The sequence below is a fragment of the Dendropsophus ebraccatus genome, chromosome 5 (genome assembly GCF_027789765.1).
Source record: "Dendropsophus ebraccatus isolate aDenEbr1 chromosome 5, aDenEbr1.pat, whole genome shotgun sequence".
In the NCBI taxonomy this organism is placed as follows: domain Eukaryota; kingdom Metazoa; phylum Chordata; class Amphibia; order Anura; family Hylidae; genus Dendropsophus; species Dendropsophus ebraccatus.
Genome location: NC_091458.1, coordinates 142,363,952 through 142,389,766, shown reverse-complemented (window position 1 = coordinate 142,389,766; position 25,815 = coordinate 142,363,952). Strand labels below are relative to the sequence as shown.

The window sequence follows — 25,815 nt, the reverse complement described above, 5'->3', positions numbered from 1 at the left end:
AATAATGTCTTTAAAAATACATCATATAAAAAAAAAATCCTGACCATAAATACCTCAAAAGAAAAGAACGGTTTGCTTTTTCCTGCTTTGCCCGACTGTGACCAGCAGAGGGCGCGCTGGCTGAGTAAGCTGCCTCCGGTCCGGCCCCGCTTAGTCAGCACTGCGGCTTATATGCTTAGCCAGCTTGTTGTCACTCACAGAGCTGTCACTGGGGCTCACAGCACGGAAGGTCAGGAAGTGTCCGCACAGAAGCCGGCGCACACAGACGATGTTCCTGGAAGTAGACGGAGCCTGACGGACACTTATTATGATCGATCCCTGTGCCAGGAGTCAGTGATGGCCGGAAAGTGCAATGAGGAGTGGATGGGCGCCCTGCCGGGCTGTCTCCGTGCCATGCCGCTCTCCAACCTGGCCATACCCGGTAAGGCCGATCCCTATTCATATAACTGGAATGGAGCTAAGAAACTGTTACATTGTGCAGCTGCTTAATAATGTAAGATGTGATACGTCTACCTGTCAGCTATCATAGTGTATTGTATTACACCTGGATACCCCCTCTCCCTGGCACCTATCTGCTATCATACTGCACTGTATTACACCTGGATACCCCCTCTCCCTGGCACCTATCTGCTATCATACTGTACTGTATTACACCTGCATACCCCCCTCTCCCTGGCACCTGTCAGCTATCATACTGTACTGTATTACACCTGGATACCCCCTCTCCCTGGCACCTATCTGCTATCATACTGTACTGTATTACACCTGCATACCCCCCTCTCCCTGGCACCTGTCAGCTATCATACTGTACTGTATTACACCTGGATACCCCCTCTCCCTGGCACCTGTCAGCTATCACACTGTACTGTATTACACCTGGATACCCCCTCTCCCTGGCACCTGTCAGCTATCATACTGTACTGTATTACACCTGGATACCCCCTCTCCCTGGCACCTATCTGCTATCATACTGTACTGTATTACACCTGGATACCCCCTCTCCCTGGCACCTATCTGCTATCATACTGTACTGTATTACACCTGGATACCCCCTCTCCCTGGCACCTATCTGCTATCATACTGCACTGTATTATACCTGGATACCCCCTCTCCCTGGCACCTATCTGCTATCATACTACACTGTATTACACCTGGATACCCCCTCTCCCTGGCACCTATCTGCTATCACACTGTACTGTATTACACCTGGATACCCCCTCTCCCTGGCACCTATCTGCTATCACACTGCACTGTATTAAACCTGGATACCCCCTCTCCCTGGCACCTGTCAGCTATCATACTGTACTGTATTACACCTGGATACCCCCTCTCCCTGGCACCTGTCAGCTATCATACTGCACTGTATTACACCTGGATACCCCCTCTTCCTGGCACCTGTCAGCTATCATACTGCACTGTATTACACCTGGATACCCCCTCTCCCTGGCACCTATCTGCTATCATACTGCACTGTATTACACCTGGATACCCCCTCTCCCTGGCACCTATCTGCTATCACACTGCACTGTATTACACCTGGATACCCACTCTCCCTGGCACCTGTCAGCTATCATAGTGTACTGTATTACACCTGGATACCCCCTCTCCCTGGCACCTATCTGCTATCATACTGCACCATATTACACCTGTATACCCCCTCTCCCTGGCACCTATCTGCTATCATACTGCACTGTATTACACCTGGATACCCCCCTCCCTGGCACCTGTCAGCTATCATACTGTACTGTATTACACCTGGATACCCCCTCTCCCTGGCACCTATCTGCTATCATACTGCACTGTATTACACCTGGATACCCCCCTCCCTGGCACCTGTCAGCTATCATACTGTACTGTATTACACCTGGATACCCCCTCTCCCTGGTACCTATCTGCTATCACACTGTACTGTATTACACCTGCATACCCCCTCTCCCTGGCACCTGTCAGCTATCATACTGTACTGTATTACACCTGGATACCCCCTCTCCCTGGCACCTGTCAGCTATCATACTGTACTGTATTACACCTGGATACCCCCTCTCCCTGGCACCTATCTGCTATCACACTGTACTGTATTACACCTGGATACCCCCTCTCCCTGGCACCTATCTGCTATCACACTGCACTGTATTACACCTGGATACCCCCTCTCCCTGGCACCTATCTGCTATCACACTGTACTGTATTACACCTGGATACCCCCTCTCCCTGGCACCTATCTGCTATCACACTGTACTGTATTATACCTGGATACCCCCTCTCTCTGACACCTATCTGCTATCATACTGCACTGTATTACACCTATCTGCTATCATACTGCACTGTATTAAACCTGGATACCCCCACTCCCTGGCACCTATCTGCTATCATACTGTACTGTATTACACCTGGATACCCCCTCTCCCTGGCACCTATCTGCTATCACACTGTACTGTATTACACCTGGATACCCCCCACTCCTTGGCACCTATCTGCTATTATATGGTATAGGGGGATTATTACACCTGGATACCCCCCCACTCCTTGGCACCTATCTGCTATTATACGGTATAGGGGGATTATTACACCTGGATACCCCCCACTCCTTGGCACCTATCTGCTATTATACGGTATAGGGGGATTATTACACCTGGATACCCCCACTCCTTGGCACCTATCTGTTCTCATATTGTATATGGGGAAAAGTAGATGGATGTTGTATAATTTTTAGCTGCCTGAATTGTTTTCTTAATATTCCAATCCACAAGGTAAAGCTGTCAGTGATGTCATAATATTAGACGCAGGGGGTAACACTGGGCATTATCCCTGTGCTGTTACTTCAGGGGAAAGTGCTGCAATGTTAGTGAGAGAGAATTCCCTCATCACACAATGCTTAGGGAGGGGGGCATGTAGTCCATGTCTAACAGAGGGTTTATTGCTTTTCCCGATTGTCTTTAGCAAACAGAATCAAGGGCAAAGAGCTTATATGTGATAGCACAGATGGCGTCTAATAACATTTCCTGACCTGTTTGTAGAAAAAACAACTGGCATACTGTTCAAATGTTCATCTCTTTATCTATCTATCTATCTATCTATCTATCTATCTCACATTGCTTCTGATCTTTCCCCAACTAACCTCTCGCTCAAGAACAAGAGGACACAGTGAGAGGTTAGTTGGGGGAAAGATCAGAAGCAATGTGAGAAAGTATTATTTTACTGAAAGAGTAGTAGATACCTGGAACAAACTTCCAGCAGAGGTGGTTGGTAAATTTACAATAACAGAATTTAAACACGCCTATCTATCTATCTATCTATCTATTATCGATCTATCTATCTAATAATAGAAAAGAGCAGCACTCAGTTAGAATCTGTAAAGTGGGTGCCAGCAGAGTCGACCTTGATTAGAGGTCCCAAAATCCATAAAGTTGAAAAAATCTGCAGGACTCCTAAAGTGACAACTACATTTCAGCTCTCTCACAGAGCCGTGCTCGACCCGGCACTTGAAAATGGCGCATACCCCGCCGAAACGTCGTGCTATGCTGTGCTGCACTTGTTGAATGCTTTTGTTTTTTTTGAACAAATAAATCACTACGGTTTTTCATACCATTGGTGTGTCGCTGATCATCGCACGTTTATGGATTCAAGGTTCGTGGTCTGAACCAAGTCAGCTAGACACCCGCTTTGCTGGGACTCGTAGTGCCACTCATCTCTACTATCTATCTATCTATCTATCTATCTATCTATCTATTGATGATCTATCTATCGATCTATCTATCTATCCATCTATGATCTACAGTATCTATCTATTATCCATCTATCATCTATCTATCTATCTATCTATTATCGATCTATCTATCTAATAATAGAAAAGAGCAGCACTCAGGTAGAATCTGTAAAGTGGGTGCCAGCAGAGTCGACCTTGATTAGAGGTCCCAAAATCCATAAAGTTGAAAAAAATCTGCAGGACTCCTTTCAGCTCTCTCACAGAGCCATGCTCGACCCGCTTGAGAACATCTCTGCGAGAGATAGATATAGTATATATATATATATATATATATATATTGTATAACATATATATAAATAAATATACTTTAGCTACTGTATATAGATTTTTACCAGCCAGACCACTAGATATATACACACTCATACCATGGCTCATGCTGTGTATGGGTCATTGAACGGAGCGACAGGGACTCCAGCCCATTGGCTTATGCTGTGTATTCTCTGTCATGTGTTGCGGACGGTCATCAAAGATAATATCTGCGAGTTCTAGAGATGAGCGAATCAGAAGCTAAACAAAGCAAAACTGATCTGCGCTCATCTTCCTCCGGCTGCCGACTCTGTGCAGAGGCAGGATACCGCCTGGGGACTGCCTGGAAAATATGGATATAGCTATAGCTAGTTTTTGGTATCCACCATTGTCACGTTACACATGCAACTCTTCTGTTGCTCTATGTCCACATAGATTTTTTGGACTCCCATAAAGTGTTGGAATGGACAGCCACTTGTGATCTGGTGGACCCCATTAACCTGTGGCTTCTACAGGCCATAACAGCTGATCACCAGGAGGCTTCTCTAGATGACAGTCATGGTGGTCTTATACCCACAGGAGGGTCTCAGATGCCACCTCACAGTTTATTCTTCCCATCATGCCTTTAGGTGATAGTTTTGGTCAGTATCCTCACCCTGTCCATCTGTGTTCTGGGACTGGTCAGTACTGTTTATTACATAATACCTTGTGTTCAGGAATGATTGAAGGTTCTCGGTGTGTAGGAGGCAGGCACCCACAGCGATTACCCCAGCCCACCAGGAGATGCTCCAGCCTTCTAGCTCCAAGGTCTGAGAAATTCATCCAAGATTTCTCCACATATTGGAAAATTCCAGTCGACTACCTATAATTTGGTGTCCACAGGAACGTCGCTCAGAGACTCTTCCCCATGTAGATACATGAGATACTGCTGTAACTAAAAGTCTGTGAGAAGTTTCACAACATAAGTCTCACACAAGTCTCATTTACTTCATGACCCGAACCAGCTGCCGACGGTTAGGTCATTTTGGGAATGTATACCGGTATTTGCGGGGATCCTAATGCTCTCAGGTTTAAGTAACATCATGTAACTTCTGAGTGTAGGTAATCGCTTGTGTTAGATGGGGCCTTTTTGGACGCTGAGGTATCCATGGCTTAGAAGACGCAATTGTAATGTGAACCTTCCCATCCCCCGAGTGGTGATATAAATTAAATCCTAGCAGAATTCTTAATATATACCAAAGAGGAATTCAAACAGGAAAGTTTAAAAAAATTTTTTGATGCTACACACGTCATACACTTTAATCCATTGGAGTCTGGGTGTAGAACAAGTAGGAAGAAGCCCTTGTAAAGCGTGTTCTCTCTCCAATCTGTTTTTGTGGCAGGAGACAAACTTCCATAGAAGTCTATGAAGTTGTCTCCTACAGCGGGATGAGGAGGAAAGTGTTCAGCCAGGCTCTTCTTCCTGCTGATTTTTTTAGGACATATCAAAGTTTACACTTGGTTCGGCTATGTTCACACAATTGTGTATTCCTCTATGGGATCCCGGCCGAAGCGTATACACATAGTATACACTCTGGCCGGGATCTCTCACGGCGCCACAAACAACTGACATGTCAGTTTTCTGCGGACGCTTTTCAGTGAATAGCGGCCGCAGAAAACCATGTCAGTGCACACTATGGAGCGAGCGGCTCCAGCCGCAAGCTCTATAGTGTGCAGTGGGGAGTTCTGATAAGGGCGTGCACGGATGCGCCCGCATCAGAACTCTGCGGCGCCAAAGATCATCCGTCCGGTACTGCGGTACCGCCCAGGATGATCTTTTCAGAGACCGCCCATTCCATGACCCAGCCGGGTCACGGAACAGCCGGTCTAATACAGAATCTGAACATAGCCTAAGGCTAGGATGGGATGATTTTTTCAGAGACCGGCCGTTCCGTGATCCGCTGCAGTAGCGGCCAGATGATCTTTGGTGTCGCAGAGTTCTGATGCGGACGCATCTGTGCACGCCCGCATCAGAACTCCCCACTGCACACTATAGAGCTTGTGGCCGGAGCCGCTCGCTCCATAGTGTGCACTGACATGGTGGTTGTTTGCGGCGCCGCGAGAGATCCAGGCCGGAGCATATACTATGTGTATACGCTCCGGCCGGGATCCCATAGAGGAATAGACAACGTAGCTTTTCGTAAAAAAGTATGGCCGTTGTTGCCGATTGCAACAACGGCCGTACTTTTACGAAAATATACGTTGTGTGAACATAGCTTAAGGCCAGGTCACGGAACGGCCAGTCTCAGAAAAGATCATCCCAGCCGGTACTGCAGTAACGGCTGGATGGTCTTTACCGCCGCTGAATTATGAAGCCGGCGCATCAGTGTGCGCTCGCAACAGAACTCCTCACTGCACATAATAGAGGGTGCGGCTGGAGCCGCATGCTCCATTGTGTGAACTGACAGGGTTCTCTGCGGCTGCTATTCATTGAATAGCAGCTGTAGAAAACTGACATGTCAGTTTCTTGCAGCGCTGCCGGGAATCCCGGCCAGCCTTTTCTCCATTTTTGACGTTGTGTGAACATAGCCAATGCAACAACGGCCGTAATTTATGCAAAACATACATTGTGTGAACATAGCCTCAATCCTAAAAAGCAACCCCTAAAATAGAGTTTTCATTTGTATTGAGTTCAGTAGAAGCACGGATATTGGGCATATTTGTCGGGTTGTTTGAGACTTTTATATTTAGGATAGGCCATCAGTATGAGCTTGGTGGGGTCCCTAGCTTCTCTTATGATCAGCTGATCTGTTACTTATCAGACACAAATCCATACATTGTAGCTGCTGCACCTGATATTGCAGCTTATTCGGCCACTACCGAACATACAGAGCTGTGCTGGTTAGCAAAGAGGTGTCAGTGGTTACCGCTTTGTCAGGAGTCGGACCCCCAATATACAGGGTTCAGAAAATCCCTCTAAGGATTAACAATCAAAGCGAGAAATTAAGCAGATGGTTCCCTGCACTAAATCATAGATTTCTCTAAAGTTTTTTTGTGGTTTTAGAGGAAGCAGTGGGACGCCCTATCTTCATGCTGTTATGGTTTTAGAGGAAGCAGTGGGAAGCCCTATCTCCATGCTGTTATGGTTTTAGAAGAAGCAGTGGGACGCCCTATCTCCATGCTGTTATGGTTTTAGAGAGAGCAGTGGGATGCTCTATCTCCATGCTGTTATGGTTTTAGAAGAAGCAGTGGGACGGTGTGTGTCCATGCTGTTGCAGTTTTAGAGGAAGTGGTGGGAAGGTCTGTCTCCATGCTGTTGTGGTTTTAGAGGAAGCAGTGGGATGCCCTATCTCCATGTTGTTATGGTTTTAGAAGAAGCAGTGGGACGGTGTGTGTCCATGCTGTTGCAGTTTTAGAGGAAGCGGTGGGACGGTCTGTCTCCATGCTGTTGGGGTGTTTAACATATTAGAAATGAGGTACATGGGAATCCATCTGATATTACATTACACACAGCGTGCATGTTAGAATGTCAGGCTTTTGTGACTGGATTTGGTAAAGAGGATCGGCTAAGAAGTTAATCCGTCAATTATCGGATTAACTGTAGATTGTTAATGACCTGAATCCAAGGACCTTGTTGGAGTGCACTGCTGCTTTCCTCTATGATTTCTACAGGATTTCACAATTTCGTCTTTTTATATTAGATTTTAATTAATAGTTCTGTCCGTTTGTCACTGGTTTGGGAATATTGGTATTATATTATATATTATGTTTTGTTATAATTATATTATAATATGTTACGTTATATCTGAACTCTGTCATTTATACATTCATTAGGTCACTGGTAATGTATAATCTATGCAACACCATAAAGCAATGCTAGGTACATGATGAGATCTTTAGATCTGGGTGGCCCATAGAAAAGAAGGTCTGCTGTGCCTGATTGTTGCCTTTAAACGTGAACTGTTACACTAAATGATTATGAAACGGACGGTAATCGGACTAGTAAGGACGATAATAGTCAGGTGTAATAGTACCCTAAGGGAAAAAGCACTAGATTGTTGGTGCCCCCATAGTGTACATCTATTACACGTGAGGCCAAAGCAGATTTTTTATTGAAACGCGAGCATCGGCCGATCTCTGTCCTTGCCTTGCTTCATACAATGTGGAATATTCCTATATTTAAATCAGTTGTAGTGTGAGAAAAAAAGAAGTGACGTGAACTTGTGTACTTAAATATTGACCATAGTGGGCTGTATTTGTATATAAGGGCTTGTTCAGACCATAATGGGCCCTTCCATGGCACAGATACATCAGCAACCTGTCATAACATGGGTCTCATTGACAGCAACTGTCCGACTAATCAGCTACATAACACATAACAGGTATATGCATAGTCATTAGCTGAGGCAATTGAAGTGAATGGGGTATATGTCAGGATCCACTTTTACCCACTAGTTGCCAATGTATATGCTTCAGAAGACAATCACAGTACAAACCTTCGCTAAAAAACTACAGGTAAAAAGTCTGAACTCAATCGTTTTGGTGTTTTTCCTGGAATGTAATACATTATAAAAAGCTGTTCAGTTATCCAGCCGGCATTATCTGTCCCTGAACATGTCCCTGTTGCTGCTCATTCTTCGTATAGAGATGAGTTAATATATATGATAAGGAGGCTATAGGATACATCTTACACAATGTGGCCTATTTTGTGCTTACATTACAGCCGCGATCGCCCCTGAAGAGATCAGAATACACTTGTCTGCTAATCACCTATTGATGCCAAACAAAATCCTCATTTACATTCTGAGGCGAATGGACAATCTGTGAGGTCCCTGGCTGATCATGGCTGATCTCTGCTTCTTTAGATCAGAGCGTCGCCTAATTCAGGGAACAGTGTCAGATGACACAAGCTTCCTATAATCATTGTGTAGGTGTTATTAGAATGATGATTTTATATTGTATCTGCGCTTTCTGTCAGTAGGTTTATACTGTCCTATATAAGCATGACGGAGAAGCTGAACAGAATAATGTATCACTTATATTGTCCTGTGCAGCCGATTCAGGGATATCCTCCTGAATAACATGGCCAATAAGATAGTTAGGGCACATAGATAAAACTAATTGTACTTTTTTCTTTACAGTGACATCTGAGTGTAAGATTATAACGTTTTCTTTTTTAGCTTGAGAGTTGTAGAGGTGGTGCTGAGCCATAGTGGCATGCCGCCATCCCCCACCTCCTTGCCCGTCTCTTTCTTATCGGTGCTGGAAACTGAACCTTGTACAGCAGGGAAAAGGTTTAATGCTGTTTGCAGCATTAAAAGTATAATATACAAAAGTATAATATGGTTTACTTTATCTTCCCATGCCCTGACAGAGTCCCTTTAAATGGCTCCTCCCAATTATGAGTCTGTTCTGCTGGACAGATATGTTCACAAAGCAGACATTAGTTGCCTCTCATTTTAAGTTGGGGCACTTTAAAACCTCTCCCTCTTCCCTAACTTAACACTTTATAGCACTTTAGCCTGCTTGTATAAAGTTCAGTCGCTTACAGCAACAGTGGCGCACATATTACTATTCTGAAGTAATAAGAACCATGACTTGCAGATGTCCGTTCTCAATCTCTATAATTTATGACTATTCTACGCTCCGATAGTCATGCGATGCTCATTTGCCATTGAGGCCTGTCTGGTTGGCTGACACTTCCGGTAGTCATGTGATACTCATTTACGATTGAGGCCTGTCTGGTTGGTTGCTGCTTCTGGCAGTCATGTGACACTTATTGACCATTGAGGCCTGTCTGGTTGGCTGCCGACCCCGTTAGTCATGTGACATGCATTGAGCATTGAGGACTGTCTGGTTGGCTGCCGGGAGTCATGTGATACTCATTGACCATTGAGGCCTGTCTAGTTGGCTGCCGTTCCTGGTAGTCATGTGACAGTCATTGAAATTTGAGGCCTCTTAGGTTGGTTGCCGCTCCAGATAGTCATGTGATGCTCATTGACATTTGAGGCCTATCTTGTTGGTTGCTGCTTCTGGCAGTCATGTGACACTTATTGACCATTGAGGCCTGTTTGGTTGGCTGCCGACCCCGTTAGTCATGTGACATGCATTGAGGACTGTCTGGTTGGCTGCCGGGAGTCATGTGATACTCATTGACCATTGAGGCCTGTCTGGTTGGCTGCCGTTCCTGGTAGTCATGTGACAGTCATTGAAATTTGAGGCCTCTTAGGTTGGTTGCCGCTCCTGGTAGTCATGTGACTCTCATAGACCATTGAGGCCTGTCTGGTTGGCTGCCGTTCCCAGTAGTAATGTGACTACAGCTGATATCAGGTTTGGTAATGGTACATGACCTATTGCTTTGCTTCTAGTATGGGTGTAACCTTTAATCTCTTTTGTTCCAGGATCTCATGATTCCTTCAGCTATTGGGTTGATGAAAAATCTCCTGTTGGACCCGACCAGGCGACATCAATCAAACGTTTAGCAAAACTCTCATTGGTAAAGAAACTAATGAAGAAATGGTCGGTGACCCAGAACTTAACGTTCAAGGAACAGCTGGAGTCTGGGATTCGCTATTTTGACCTGCGTGTATCCTCTAAGCCAGAGGAGGCAGAAATAGAGATCTACTTCATACACGGCTTGTATGGAATTAAAGTATGGGACGGACTGACCGAGATTAACACTTTCTTGACCAATCACAATACTGAAGTCGTCCTGTTAGACTTTAACCACTTTTATGCCATGGAGCACGTGCATCATCTGTATCTAGTGAATATGCTGCGAGAGGTGTTCGGCAGCAAACTGTGTACAGCCGACTGTGTAGAGAACATTACATTAAAATACCTGTGGGAGAAGAACTATCAGGTAGGAGAGACTTCACTTAACTTTACTAAGAATAAGATCAATGCCTGAGAAACCGAGAGACCAGAAGGTGGGAAAAAGATCCTTGTATACTGTCACATAGAAGGGTCTATGGAATTTGTGAAAAATATCTATAATCCATTTGTAGAAACCATTAGCTGCTTGTAAGGGTGGAAACATGGGTGGAATTTAGAAGGTCATAAAGTGTATCTGTACTGCTGAAAACGTGCCCCAATCCACTGATACTGCTCTGTACCGCCAGACACGTCCCCCAATCTGCCAGTACCGTTCTGTACTGCCGGACACAACCCCTAATCTGCCAGTACTGCTCTGTTGTGCCCTGTACTGCCGGACACGGCCCACAAACAGCTGGTACAGTTCTGTTCTACCAGACACATCCCCCAAACTGCTGGTACTGCTCTGTACTGCCGGACACATCCACCAAACTACCGTTAAAATTTTGTACTGCCGGACACATCGCCCAATATGCCGGTATTGTTCTGTATTGCCAGACATAATCCCCAAACTGCTGGTACTGCTCTGTACTGCCAGACACATCCCCCAAAACTGCCGGTACTGCTCTGTACTGCTGGACACGTCCCCCATACTGCAGGTAAACAGCGCCCAAACACTGGCACTACAACTCCCACTAAATCCAAGATACGTCTTATGATTGGCCCTTATAGGCACACTACATTATAGTGGTGCTCAGCTGTTAATAAAGTAACAGAAGAAATATTTCAGTGTTACTTCACCAATAAAGAGGACTTCACACAACTACACCCTATCCAGATCCATCCATACAGGGCACTCTCCCCATCATTTGCAAAAATGTCCCCTTTATTGTGTAATCTCTCTGCAAGGTCACTAATAAAAATATAAAGGAGAATAGAGCAATAGTAACTGTGCCTCCTCCAATACTGCCCCCTGTGGTCTGTGGTCTCCACTATTAACAGACAGTGACCCCTCCAATACTGCCCCCTGTGGTCTTCACTAGTAACAGTGACCTCTCCAATGATGCCCCCTGTGGCCTCCACCAGTAACACAGTGACCTCCTCCAATACTGCCCCCTGTGGTCTCCACTAGTAACAGTGACCTCTCCAATGCTGCCCTGTGGTCTCCACTAGTAACAGACAGTGACCCCTCTAATACTGCCCCCTGTGGTCTCCACTAGTAACAGTGACCTCTCCAATGCTGCCCCCTGTGGTCTCCACTAGTAACAGACAGTAACCCCTCCAATACTGCCCCCTGTGGTCTCCACTAGTAACAGTGACCTCTCCAATGCTGCCCTGTGGTCTCCACTAGTAACAGACAGTGACCCCTCTAATACTGCCCCCTGTGGTCTCCACTAGTAACAGTGACCTCTCCAATGCTGCCCCCTGTGGTCTCCTTTAGTAACAGACAGTAACCCCTCCAATACTGCCCCCTGTGGTCTCCACTAGTAACAGTGACCCCTCCAATACTGCCCCCTGTGGTCTCCACTAGTAACAGTGACCTCTCCAATGCTGCCCCCTGCGGCCTCCACTAGTAACAGAAAGTGACCCCTTCAATGCGGCCCCCTGTGGTCTCCACTAGTAACAGTGACCTCTCCAATGCTGCCCCCTGTGGTCTCTCAAGTAGGAACAGTGACCTCTTCAATGCGGCCCCCTGTGGTCTCCACTAGTAACAGTGACCTCTTCAATGCTGCCCCCTGTGGTCTCCACTAGTAACAGTGACCTCTCCAATACTGCCCCCTGTGGTCTCCACTAGTAACAGTGATCTCTCCAATGCTCCCCCTGTGGTCTCCACTAGTATCAGACAGTGACCCCTTCAATACTGCCCCCTGTGGTCTCCACTAGTAACAGACAGTGACCCCTCTAATACTGCCCCCTGTGGTCTCCACTAGTAACAGTGACCTCTCCAATGCTGCCCCCTGTGGTCTCCACTAGTAACAGACAGTAACCCCTCCAATACTGCCCCCTGTGGTCTCCACTAGTAACAGTGACCCCTCCAATACTGCCCCCTGTGGTCTCCACTAGTAACAGTGACCTCTCCAATGCTGCCCCCTGCGGCCTCCACTAGTAACAGAAAGTGACCCCTTCAATGCGGCCCCCTGTGGTCTCCACTAGTAACAGTGACCTCTTCAATGCTGCCCCCTGTGGTCTCCACTAGTAACAGTGACCTCTCTAATACTGCCCCCTGTGGTCTCCACTAGTAACAGTGACCTCTCCAATACTGCCCCCTGTGGTCTCCACTAGTAACAGTGATCTCTCCAATGCTGCCCCCTGTGGTCTCCACTAGTAACAGACAGTGACCCCTTCAATACTGCCCCCTGTGGTCTCCACTAGTAACAGACAGTGACCCCTCCAATACTGCCCCCTGTGGTCTCCACTAGTAACAGTGACCTCTCCAATGCTGCCCCCTGTGGTCTCCACTAGTAACAGACAGTGACCCCTTCAATACTGCCCCCTGTGGTCTCCACTAGTAACAGACAGTGACCCCTCCAATACTGCCCCCTGTGGTCTCCACTAGTAACAGTGATCTCTCCAATGCTGCCCTGTGGTCTCCACTAGTAACAGACAGTGACCCCTCTAATACTGCCCCCTGTGGTCTCCACTAGTAACAGTGACCTCTCCAATGCTGCCTCCTGTGGTCTCCACTAGTAACAGACAGTAACCCCTCCAATACTGCCCCCTGTGGTCTCCACTAGTAACAGTGACCCCTCCAATACTGCCCCCTGTGGTCTCCACTAGTAACAGTGACCTCTCCAATGCTGCCCCCTGCGGCCTCCACTAGTAACAGACAGTGACCCCTTCAATGCTGCCCCCTGTGGTCTCCACTAGTAACAGTGACCTCTCCAATGCTGTCCCCTGTGGTCTCCACTAGTAACAGTGACCTCTCCAATGCTGCCCCCTGTGGTCTCTCAAGTAGGAACAGTGACCTCTTCAATGCGGCCCCCTGTGGTCTCCACTAGTAACAGTGACCTCTCCAATGCTGCCCCCTGTGGTCTCCACTAGTAACAGTGACCTCTTCAATGCTGCCCCCTGTGGTCTCCACTAGTAACAGTGACCTCTCCAATACTGCCCCCTGTGGTCTCCACTAGTAACAGTGACCCCTCCAATACTGCCCCCTGTGGTCTCCACTAGTAACAGACAGTGACCCCTCCAATACTGCCCCCTGTGGTCTCCACTAGTAACAGACAGTGACCCCTCCAATTCTGCCCCCTGTGGTCTCCACTAGTAACAGTGACCCCCTTCAATGCTGCCCCCTGTGGTCTCCACTAGTATCAGTGACCCCCTCGGAATATGCACCATTTATAACCACTCTCTGTTTTCTACTGTGGGGTTCACTGTCCTCTGTGAGTCGAAGTGTGACCCCATTCATGCGTATGAGTAGAGGGGCTCATACGCGCAACTGGGAAACGCTATGTAGCCTCAGACTTACTGTTACCATCTTAGTCATAAGTACAGGGAGAGAAGAGCTTAACCTTACGCTTCTCTCTCCGCTGGTTTTAGGGCCCTATTACATGGAGGAGCGATAATCTGCCTAATCAGGCTGATTCAGCAGATCATCGCTCCGTGTAATAGAGATAACGTTTAGCTCATGACATCGATCATTGGCTGATTGTGTCTTTAGGCCCTGACCTAAAATCAATCAACGATTGTGTAAAAAAAAAATAAACTAAAGTTCAAACATTACCTGACCACGCTTCCCGGTGTTTCTTTCTGCTCCCCGTTACATTCCAGTCTTCTTCCTGCTGTCCCAGGCTTTAGAGGCCGGCTCTGCAGTAGTCGCGGAGGCTGCGGCACCAGACAGAAGCCAGGAATGTACTATGAAGCGGATAGATGGATTGGGGAGCGTGGTCAGGTAATGTATGAACTTATGCTAGACAAATGCGGCACGGACATTGCTAAAGATGGTTGTGTAATAGGCTCAGTAAACGAGCGCCGACCTAGCAGATCGGCGCTTGTTTACATTATTGATCAGACTGTGTAATACGGACCTTAGTGAGCACTTTTGATATGTCGCTACAACATAATAAAACGTTTTCATAACAACACTTTATGTAAATCCAATAATATCAATGGCTATAAGCCCTAGTGGACAGGAGAAATGTGTCAGGCAAAAGAATTGTCAAAGCTATCACTATGAGGCTTTGTTCACACACAGTATTTTTGTCAGTGTTTTGGTCAGTATTTTTTCCACCAAAAACCAACTCCTGGAGTGGGTTAAAAACACAGAAACTGGGAAAAATCTTTCCATTATAATTTTTCTATGTTGGTTCCACTCCTGGTTTTGGTAAAAAATACTGAGAGAGATAAGATGTGTGAACAGGGCCTTTCTATTTGGTTTCTCATAAAAACAAAAAACAAAGGAATGCATTTACATATAAGTTTTTCTTAACATAAAGCCATGGACTGACGTGTACAAAGTTTAGCCTGTGTACCGTGTTGGTTGCGGCTCGTGCTGCAATGCTTGATCTACTTTGTTTTTATATTATTTTACTGTAATAAAAAAAATCATCAAAAATGACAAATGTGAACGCAGCCCGAGGCTCCAGCCAAGGCAGTTAGGGAAGGTATGACTGACAGCACGAAGCATGGGCTCTGGCTCTTCGGCTGCATTGTAGTCTCTATGAATTAGAGATGTTTAGAGATGATTATGGTATAAATGCCAGAGGTGACACGTCAGCTGAGGAGATTCCTTCTAATGTTATAGAGCAGCATTCCTGGTCCTGTACATCATGCACCTGATACCTCGCACCACCCACACAGTAACAACATACAATAATCTCACTAATAGGTCTCTGCATTGTCACGTATCTTCTTCCTCAGTTAAAGGTTATGTGAATTATCTCTTCGATAATAGCCATATTGTATGTACAGTCCATGGAAATGTCCCAGTATGTCCCTGAATGTCCATCCTACAAGCAGAACAAGATGATTCAGCCTGACGATACAAAATGGATGACGATATTGATAAGATAGAAGTCAGATGCAGATACATGCCTATTATATTACATTATATATGTCCATGTGAATAGCCCTATACATAACCAGACATAATACGGGTCAAAGGGAACCAGTCGGCACAATTGTGCTGATATGGTTCCCAGCAGCACAGTATAGATCTACTGTGCAGCTCGCAGAGCATACCAGCCGCGGCTGCAGCAGTAGCTTTACAAAGTGGGGAAAAGGAATTTTATTCTGGCGCGCAAGGCTGGGAGAGGGGTGGCAACTAATCATCTGGATAGGAAGCCACTAATGGGTCTCTCTCTGCCTGTCAATCATCCCCGCACTGTGCGCTGACAGGCAGCCGACAGCTGTGACTAGTCACGGACGGCTCCCTGCCCAGATGATTAGTTGCCGCCCCCCTCCCAGCCTAAGGTGGCGTAATAAAACTCCTTTTCCCAGATGTTAAGCTACTGCTGCAGCCGCGGCTGGTATGCTCGCGGAGCTGCACAGTAGATCTATACTTTGCAGCTCGGAACTATATGAGCACAAGCGTGCTGATTGGTCCCCTTTAAAAACACTTGTGTGAGATCGGCTTGAGCGTGAGTGGGGGTTGTTGTGGACATGTCCGGGGGACTGCGCAGCGTGGTGTCATTCTATAATATAAAGCCTCTGGTCACATAATATCAGATATAATATGAAAAAATATATGAAAAATATTCAAAGCTCTGTGACCAAGCATAAAATGTGTCCGGTTTATAGGCTCGACCCCTCTATATGTAGTAACATCTGGGTGTGATCTCTTACTGCTTCTTACAGTGACACATGTGTTTTCCTTTACAAGTAGGAATTGTCTGACCTGATAAAGTCTGTGTGTCTGGGCTTGGGCTGGTCCCGTGATTGACACTTACAATAAAACTAGGAAGTGCTGTAGGGTGGGACCATGTAGGATGGAAGTGATGGGGGATCAGGGCAACTGAGTATAAGTTTTTGTTTTTTTATTACTTATGTTTGGGCCAGAATGAGCCCAGGAGAATAAGACAGACAATATTTCCAAAAACAAGATGAAGAATTTTTAGATAATGCTCATTAAAGGGGTCATCCGGTTAGGGAAACTCTGTTTACACTTGTGATCGCTGAGAGGGCTTTCACCCTCGAGATGAGTCTGTCCCAGAAGTGGAGGCAGAATGGTCTAGGGGGGATACTGGAGACCTGCAGGAGTCACTGGAGACCTGTAGGAGGAAACTGGGGACCGATAGGAGGACACTAGAGACCTTTAGGAGCCACTGGAGACCTGTAGGAGGACACCGGCGACCTCTAGGGGGACACCGGGGAGTGTGAAGAGGTAAGTATAAGCTCTTTATTATTTTCTATATATATGCAACATGTAAACAGAGTTTTCCCTAACCAGATACACCTTTAAGATTGCCATACATATCAGATTAAAATTGTCCTAACCTGCTGATTTCACAGAGATCCACCATCTGATGTGTTAGGGGCTTCCCCTGACTGCAATGACAGGGACAGAAGAATCAAGTATTTTGAATATTTATTTAAGTCTGGCAGCGATTATCTTCTCTCTTCTCATTCACAATACATGCGGTATCATCCGACAACTTCTGTAATCCAAGGCCATAATCCTAATAGCTTGTTCTGTTACATTAGGTAGAACAGTGTACAGTATTATCGTATACTATTACTATTAGTACTATTATTATATTTCTGTTTTCTTCTTTATATTAGGTTCTTGTTTTCTACCACTATAATATATGGAATGAGTACCCATTCCTGTGGGCAGGAAACAAGATGCCGGCTCCATGGGCCAACACAACAAACGTGCACAAGTTGATTCAATTTCTTGAGACGACTCTTGGAGAACGCGCTAAGCGGGGAACGTTTCATGTGTCTCAGGCAATTCTCACACCGCAGGTTAAGACTATTGTAAGGGGACTGAAATCTGGATTGAAGAATACACTTGTGCATAGGTAAGTTTACCGGAATTGCAATATTTAAAGGGGTATTCCTCTCAAAATTACCTTTAGTCCAGTTTCACACATACTGCATCTCAGCAGATTTTATGATGAGATGCTTGCTGTGATGCTCTGTAGTGTCATTTCCTATGCATCTAAATTCTCAGGCTATGTTCCCACACGGTAAGAGACCGGCTGTCCGTGACCCGACTGGGTCACCGAACGGCTGGTCTCTGCAAAGATCATCCCGGCCAGTACTAAAGTACCGGCCGGATGATCTTTCCGGCCTCAGAGTTCTGATGCGGGCAGAATATAGCCCCTGCCCACTTAACCCACCACTGCCAAGCTAATACATGACCTGTTCGCGCTCCCGTCTGCTTCTCTGGCTCCCATCTCTCTGACGTCCCCCTCAGCCAATCACTGGCCTGTCTCAGTAATTGATTGGCTGAGTAGGCTGGAGCGGCTCAGACACTGGGGGAGCGTGGACAGGTGAAATTATTTTTTTAAGCAAATTTTAAAACAAAGTTTGCGGAATCTTGCTTAGCTAATTATGCAAATTTTCGACAAACTTCGCTCCGAATCCAGCTTTACTGGATTTGCTTTGCTCATTACTAGTTATCACTGACATACCTTGAGATACGGCATGCCTTAAGAATGATTCAAATATTTTTCCCACATATTGATTGAACTTATAGGCTTCTGTGTTCACCTTTTGACTCATTTTTGAATATTGGCTTAACGTTTGTTAAAGAGGTATTCTACTAAAACATAACTTTTCATATGTTGCTGGCCATGGTGAGACTAATAATTTCTTCCATACTTCTTGTTATCTATTCAGTCCCCTTTCCCCAGTTCTGAGATGCTGCTTTCTGTCGAAGCCACATAAATCTGTCTCTGAGCTGTGTCAACCCCCTTCTCCCCCCCCCCTTCCATGACAACTAATATAAACAAATCCCTGGCAGTCTCTATCTGCAACTTTGTAGCAACTTTGTAATGCCTGTAGGATTAATCACAGTGAATTTATCAGCAACTTGACATCAGATGCACCTTCTCAGTATTACAAAGAAGCTACAAAGTTGCAGATTGAGCCTGCCAGGGACTTGTTTACATCAGCTGTCACAGAAGGGAGGGCGGAGGAAGGGGAGACAAGAGAAAGGTTCACACACAGATTTTTGTGTTGCCAGCAGAAAGCAACAGCTCATAACTGGGGAAGGAGACTCAATAGATAATATGTATATAAGGAATTGTTAATCTCACCATGGGCAGCAACATATGAAAAGTTATGTTTGAGCAGAATTCCCCTTTGATGGCAATCTTTGAAGAAACGCTCCTGGCCCCAGGGGGCTGTGCTCACACACCCACTCCTGTCCTGTGTCCCCGATGCAGCCTTCTTTGCCCTGTGGGACACCGTACTGGTGCAGCTGTTTTCTATCGGACGCCTCATCCAGCACAGGACAGGACAGGAGCAAATGAGTAAGCATGGAACCCTGGTGCCAACGCCTGGAAAAAAAAAGGGGGGGGCTTTTTTAATCCTTAGATGGGTATTCTGGCGCTTTGAAATTTGAATATGCTGCTGGGACAGTGACAAAATAGAAAAGAAGACCTCATACTTACCCAGGACCCTGCAGCTACCGATTGCTTCTCTCCAGTCCCCTGATCTTCTGCCTTATTCCTGAACTTAGAGTAGGACCTATTTCAATTTCTTTTCTATTTTTGCATGGCCCAAGTGGTATATAAATTTTTAAATGGTGTGGAAATACCCCCAAATACTAGAAGTAAGGGTCAATCCATTATAGTACTTATACTATCAGGGGTGAATGTAATCCAGACAAGGTGGTTTTAGTATTTCTAAGGCCCAATCAATATAGTCACTTACTGAGCCTATTATGAGGCTCGATTATCGTGCAGCAAGTGATATATATATATATATAATATATATAGAGAGAGAGAGAGAGTTATCAATGTTTCTGCAGCCCTTGCTTTAAAAGTGTAATAACAGAGTTCATCCATTACCTGTCCACGCTCCCCAGTATCTTCCTGGCTTCTCCCTGTAGCCTCCGGTGCAGAGTCGGTCTCTGAAGTGACAGGCCGCTCAGCCTATCACCATCTCGGCCAGCGATTGGCTGAGTACCTTGTCGCTTCAGAGACTGCTTCAAAGGCTACAGAGAGAAGACAGGAAGACACAGGAAGCTTGGACAGGTAATGTAGGAAATTTATTATATTCTTTACAGATTACACATAGTGATGCACACCTGGCGGATGATGATTTTAGGTCTGGACCTAAAGACACGATCAGCTGATGAGCGTTGTCTTTATTACATGGAACGATGATCTTCTGAACTGGCCTGATTTGGAAGATTATCTCTCTGTGTCCTAAGGCAGCATTTTTTGCTGGATAATGCAGATGACATTGTTTACCTGTAAAACATCTGTTTAATATCTGTCTAAGATCTGTATACTGTCACAACCACATGGTATTTGTATGTGAGATATGGCAGATGAATGGCGAGCGGTTATATTGACAGGTGGAAATTCTGTAACACAAAGTCACAATATAATAGAGCAGTGTTACTTAAATTCAGTCCTCAAAACCCACCAACAGGTCATGTTTTGCGGATATCCCATACAACGAACAGCTGTGGCAGTTACTGCTGCACTGACTATAATTATATCACCTGTGAAATCCTCATAACATGACCTGTTGGTGGGTCTTGAGGACTGGAGTTGGGAAACACTGTATAGGGGATATTTACCGCTTAGAAACTCTGTGACTGTCATGGAAGGGAAGGAAGCTCCTAAAGCTCCCAGGGTACGGCCGACATTTTCCTAGGGGAATTTGCAAATTATAGGCATCTAAGAAGTGTTATTTCTAAAGCTCTAGAATCATCTATGATATTAGCGAAGATGACTACATCACTGCTGACTAGATTTATAATGTGAAATGCAGTAAGAAGCCACTAATAGGATTAGCCAAACATCATCCAAAGAATCATCCTGGCCATTAAACCTTTAATGTATATCCTGAGCTCCGTTACATATACTGATGATTGTTATTACTGTCTCCTGTCTTCCATGTATTTATATGTAACGTCCTGTTCATGTATCTTGTTCCTAGGAATCTTCCAATGATTCTGAGCTGGGTGAAGATGCAGAAACCAGGTGCCATGGGGGTTAATATCATTACATCAGACTTTGTTGAACTGGTCGACTTTGCAGAAACTGTTATTGGACTGAACTACCTGCTGCTCAAAAACAAAAAAGACAAAGAAAACAGCTAAGAAGCCAAACAGAAGCCAATATCAGTGTAATAAGAGGATAAATCACACGCAGTGTCTGTTCTTTATCACGTCTACCTCCGTCATTCGCCGTATTCTGCTGAATAAAGATCAAAGTTTACAAGTGCGTTCGTCAGGGAACGTGACCAGATGGTAGCTCGTATATAGAGGTTATAGCCCCTCTGCCCCGTGTGTTTAATAGAAGATGCTCAGCGGTCGCCTTCTACCCGTATGTTCCATTGTGTCCTAAGTGAAGTTTTATAAGTATGTCGAGTAAAAAGCTGGAAGGAGAACTGGCAGTGCATTTTATTGTATGATAAGATGTCGAGTTTTTATAATGTTTAAATGTGAACGGTTACAGATTCTGGGGAAAAATACAGCGACCAACAGCGCTCGTTAAGATATGAAACCTGATCTCTGATTGGTCGCTGTGGAAAATCCAGAGTTTTTATCTATTTTCCCCCACAGACTGTGGACATGGTGTATAACTGATGAGATAACTAAAGGCATCCATTGGATTTAATATTCATCTCCGAAGATATCTCCGATTCCGATATGGTCATCATTTCTCTTCTCACAGAGGTGCATGATGGGATCATATATTATACATCATACAATACACATCTCTATCAGCCCTGTTCACATTAGGTTTCTGGAGTTACAGGCATAACAGAAAACATGTCACAGTGTGGTAATCCATACAGTCATTATAGAGGTAAGTAAAGATTAGAAGCATGACTGTGAGATGAGGAAATGTTTATGAAGCCATTATACATAATGCGAGGTCTGAACGGGCAGCAATGACTATTGAGTTGTTATAGGATGAGCTTCAAAAACACCAAATAAATCATAATGCATTTAATACGCAAGAAGATGGAACAGGGAGCTGGAAAACATACACATATAGCAAACATGGAGACCACGCTCTCATATCTATCAGAAAGTAACGCTACATGGTTTGTTTCCCTCTGGTGACGGAACTTGTCTCAGGTATCAGATATCTCAGGACCCCTGACATAAATATATTACAAGTGTTTGTCTATGTCTGCGGAGATGGTCTCAAAGTCGACAAACATATCTAGTTCAGTGGTAAAATCTATGTTCATTAAGTCAGTCCGATTTATAGAACTTTCATTTTATTTCCCTTTTTTTAAATGAACATTTGTGCTTACAATTGCTTATAATGTTCTTATTTTTTGGTCTATGGGGCTATTTGAGGCGTCATTTTTTTGTGCCATGATCTCTAGTTTTTATCCATACCTTTTACCATGTGAGATCAGGAATGTCATAATTTAATAGTTCGGTCAATCCCACATGCGGGGATACCAAATATTTTACCAATTATGCTGACCTATCTGAGGGCAACATAAGCCTGGTGATGGGGTACAGAGTAAAACACTGTCTTAACTGTCATCAATGATGTTGGCTGATAGTTGCAGTCGTTTGTCATTCAACATGTTGAAAGACAAACGACTGTTATAGCAACGATCTGCTGCCCTGGCTCCATGGAATAGAGTAGACTATCCTCCTTGGGCTGCCTGAACGATCTAGCGATCACCCGGGCAGCCCCCCTGCAGCTCCCCGCGGCTTCTCCTGCACTTACCCGCTCGCTGCCGCCATTGCACATGGAGGCAGCGAGTGGGTAAGTGCAGGAGAGGCTGAATGAGGAGCTGACAGCGCTCATTTGCTCTTCTAGTAGCCCCGTGTAATAGTAGCTTTACTTTTCTCTGTGTCTGGCAAAATTAGAAATGACAGCGGACTACAGATACATACTGTACATACATATATACTATACATATTGATGAGCCTCTGCTCTGACCCACCCACACTCTGGGAATTGGCAGGGTTTTGTGAATACTGGTCAGACAGAACCCTGTTGGTGGGTGGGCCAGAGCAGCAGCTCATGAATATCATGGACTACTGAGCACACACACGCTCTGAAGTCGGCCTTAATCAACAGTGATTTTGCCAGATGCCAGAAAAGTAAGAAAAGTACTCTGGCCCCATCACCAGGCTTATGCAGCCCTCAGGCCTATTTCACACATCCGTTGTTCTGGACAGGACATGAAACCAATGTCATCCAATGGCCCCGTTCACACGTCCGTACGTGTATACGAGCTGCGATCTGTGCCACAAAAAAATGGACATATTGTAATGCAGACCGTTTTCTTGCGGCACAGATCGCTGGGGTAATGGAGTGTGAACGTAGTGGCCCCTGCATGTCAGTACAGTGGAAACCCCCCAGAAATGACTCTATTGTTTTAGGACTCTAGCAACACCCCTGTTTGGACCTCACAGGTGTTAGAAGAAAGCTTTTACATTGGGCCATGAAAATAACTATTTACATTTTCCCTTGGTAAAATTCACTTTTGGCCTTACATTTCTCTTTTTTAAAAGGAACACCAAAGTGTTACACAATTTCTTTAGAATACACCACATGGTCAGAATTTGCCATCCAACTTTACAGCAGTATTCAGAAGGGTCACAGCACCCCACATGGCATAAGTACAACGGAAGGCTGACATAGGGGACAGTTTTTAAAACTACACCCCACAGGTGTTTGATGAACGTTTTTAGCATTTTAAGCTGTAAAAAAAAATCTAACAATATGTACAATTAGCTCAAAATTATATGCACCCCATAATTTTGTTACACAATATGCGACCTAACCATGTTGGAGTGACCTCTTCAAAGGTCACAAATTATTATCTGTAATAAACTCAATGGGAAAGGTCCTGTCTATGGCCATCTATGTCCATGGGGCTCACATGGAAGCCTTATAAGTGAGCAAGAAAATTTATAAAAGTTCCTTTTCAAGAATACCCTGCAGTACTCGGTAGACTAAAAAAGTCATTTGGACAGGGGGGGGTGGACTGGCTACAGCCGCATTCAACTGCAAAAATACGCCTGGGTCCTCCCAGCGGGAGTGCAGGGTCTGCTGGAGCTCTAGAAGCAGAACGGACAATCTGGCCCTGGATATGTCAACAAAATATTAATGTGCTTTCAATTTTATTAGTGACATCAGGTTTACTGAAAGACATATATTATTATGAGGAGCATATATAAAAAATGAAGGTCATAACTAGTACTGTACTTGGCCACATTAAAGTAAAGTTATTCCTATTAAAGTAATTACAAAGCAGACTCCAGGTAGATACCACTCCCTTCTAGCACATAACTTAATGTATGGTTTTTATATCCAAACAGATACTTAGATGGCAGTGGAGCACTGTGATTATATGACTATGCTAGTATGAATGTATCCTTGCATCCACATAAACTGACACTTGGCAATTTATTGCTATTAATTCAACATTCCAGGCATGTCTGCAAGATCATTACATATGTAACCTGTTTCACTGCATTCTCTAACTTATGAACAGACGTCATCTAACAGGTAGAAATCAGAATCATGTTCTCCCAGGGTAAACATTTCACCATCACCCATCAGCACTTAATGTGTTGTTATTATAATATAAAACTTTTGGCATGCCGTGCATAGGGCCTGACTGGAACTGAAAAGCATCCCTGGCACACAAAACCAACCAGCCCACATACTATAGCACATATTGCAAAAAAAAAAGTGCTGCAGCAAATTTAGCTGTTAGGATATATTCACACTTCAGATGTGCATTGTAATATTTTGTGTATTTTGGGGGGTAAGTATATATATTTATTGGGTAATTTGGGGGGGGGGGGGGGGCAGTAAAAATGTGTGCACAAAAAATGTGTGCACACAGCCTTACTTTGGTTACTTCTTTTGCCACTCTCTTAGATATGTACACCATCACCAATTAACACAGAAAAATAATAGAAACACCTGGTCACACAGTCACAGAGAGGTATATGCTATGTAAAAGCACCAATGAAGCCAGTAATACTGCTATAGAGTGACCATATAATCAGGGCCGGCTCCAGCTTTTTGTGGGCCCTTGGGCGACAGAGCCTCGGCGGGCCCCTTTGAGGAGCAAATCATGGAGAGACAGGCGAGGAAAGATTTGCAGCAGAAGAAACATGCGGCTGCTGCATATATTTCTCCTCCTGTATCTCCTGATCTCTGCAGTAGTCAGGACTCTGGAGGAGTCAGACCCAGTCACAGGATTATATATATATATCATGCTGGTGCTGCTAGTTCTCTAGTATACAGCTCCTTCTGTGTGTGTGTGTGTGTGTATATACATACACACACACAGAGCAGGAGCTGTATACTAGAGAACTAGCAGCACCAGCATTATATTATATATATATTTATTTATAATATGAACATGGTGAGACCTCTAGTTCTCCTATATACAGGCCCTGCAGTGATATACAGTGTGTGTATATATATATATATATATATATATATATATATATATATATATATATATATACACATACACACACACACACACACACACTGTATATCACTGCAGGGCCTGAATATAGGAGAACTAGAGGTCTCACCATGTTCATATGATAGATAGGAGATAGGGAAATAGATAGATAGACAGATAGATAGATAGTTGTTTTGTGTATAGAGGTCCTGCTGTAATATATATATATATATATATATATATATATATATATATATATCCTGCTGTAATAGATATATATATATTACAGCAGGACCTCTATACACAAAACAAGTAGAAGAACCAGCACATACAGGACACTTAGTTTGCAGAGCCTACCTGCTGCCCTCTATCAGGTCATGTGTCCGATCACATGACCCGTGACATCATCAAAGGTCCTTCAGACTCAAAGGTCCTCTTTCCTACTCGGCTGTAGGGAAGATTTGTGATGGAAG

General features: G+C 44.7%; 1 protein-coding gene across 1 annotated transcript; it reads left to right on the top strand.

Moving 5' to 3' along the window:
• The first annotated feature begins 212 nt into the window (after positions 1-212).
• On the top strand, positions 213-21,319 carry PLCXD2 (phosphatidylinositol specific phospholipase C X domain containing 2). Its single transcript, XM_069972596.1, has 4 exons — positions 213-421; positions 10,393-10,853; positions 17,525-17,766; positions 20,867-21,319. Exons 1-4 carry the CDS (start codon positions 337-339, stop codon positions 21,027-21,029), a joined length of 951 nt encoding a protein of 316 aa, XP_069828697.1. The 5' UTR covers positions 213-336; the 3' UTR covers positions 21,030-21,319.
• The last annotated feature ends 4,496 nt before the right edge of the window (positions 21,320-25,815 follow it).

Excerpts from the sequence above, each read along its gene's own strand:
- PLCXD2 (XM_069972596.1), top strand. The coding sequence starts at position 337 with ATGGCCGGAAAGTGCAATGAGGAGTGGATGGGCGCCCTGCCGGGCTGT. Across the intron at positions 10,854-17,524 it reads TGTGGGAGAAGAACTATCAG|GTTCTTGTTTTCTACCACTA; the intron begins GTAGGAGAGACT and ends TCTTTATATTAG. Across the intron at positions 17,767-20,866 it reads AAGAATACACTTGTGCATAG|GAATCTTCCAATGATTCTGA; the intron begins GTAAGTTTACCG and ends TCTTGTTCCTAG.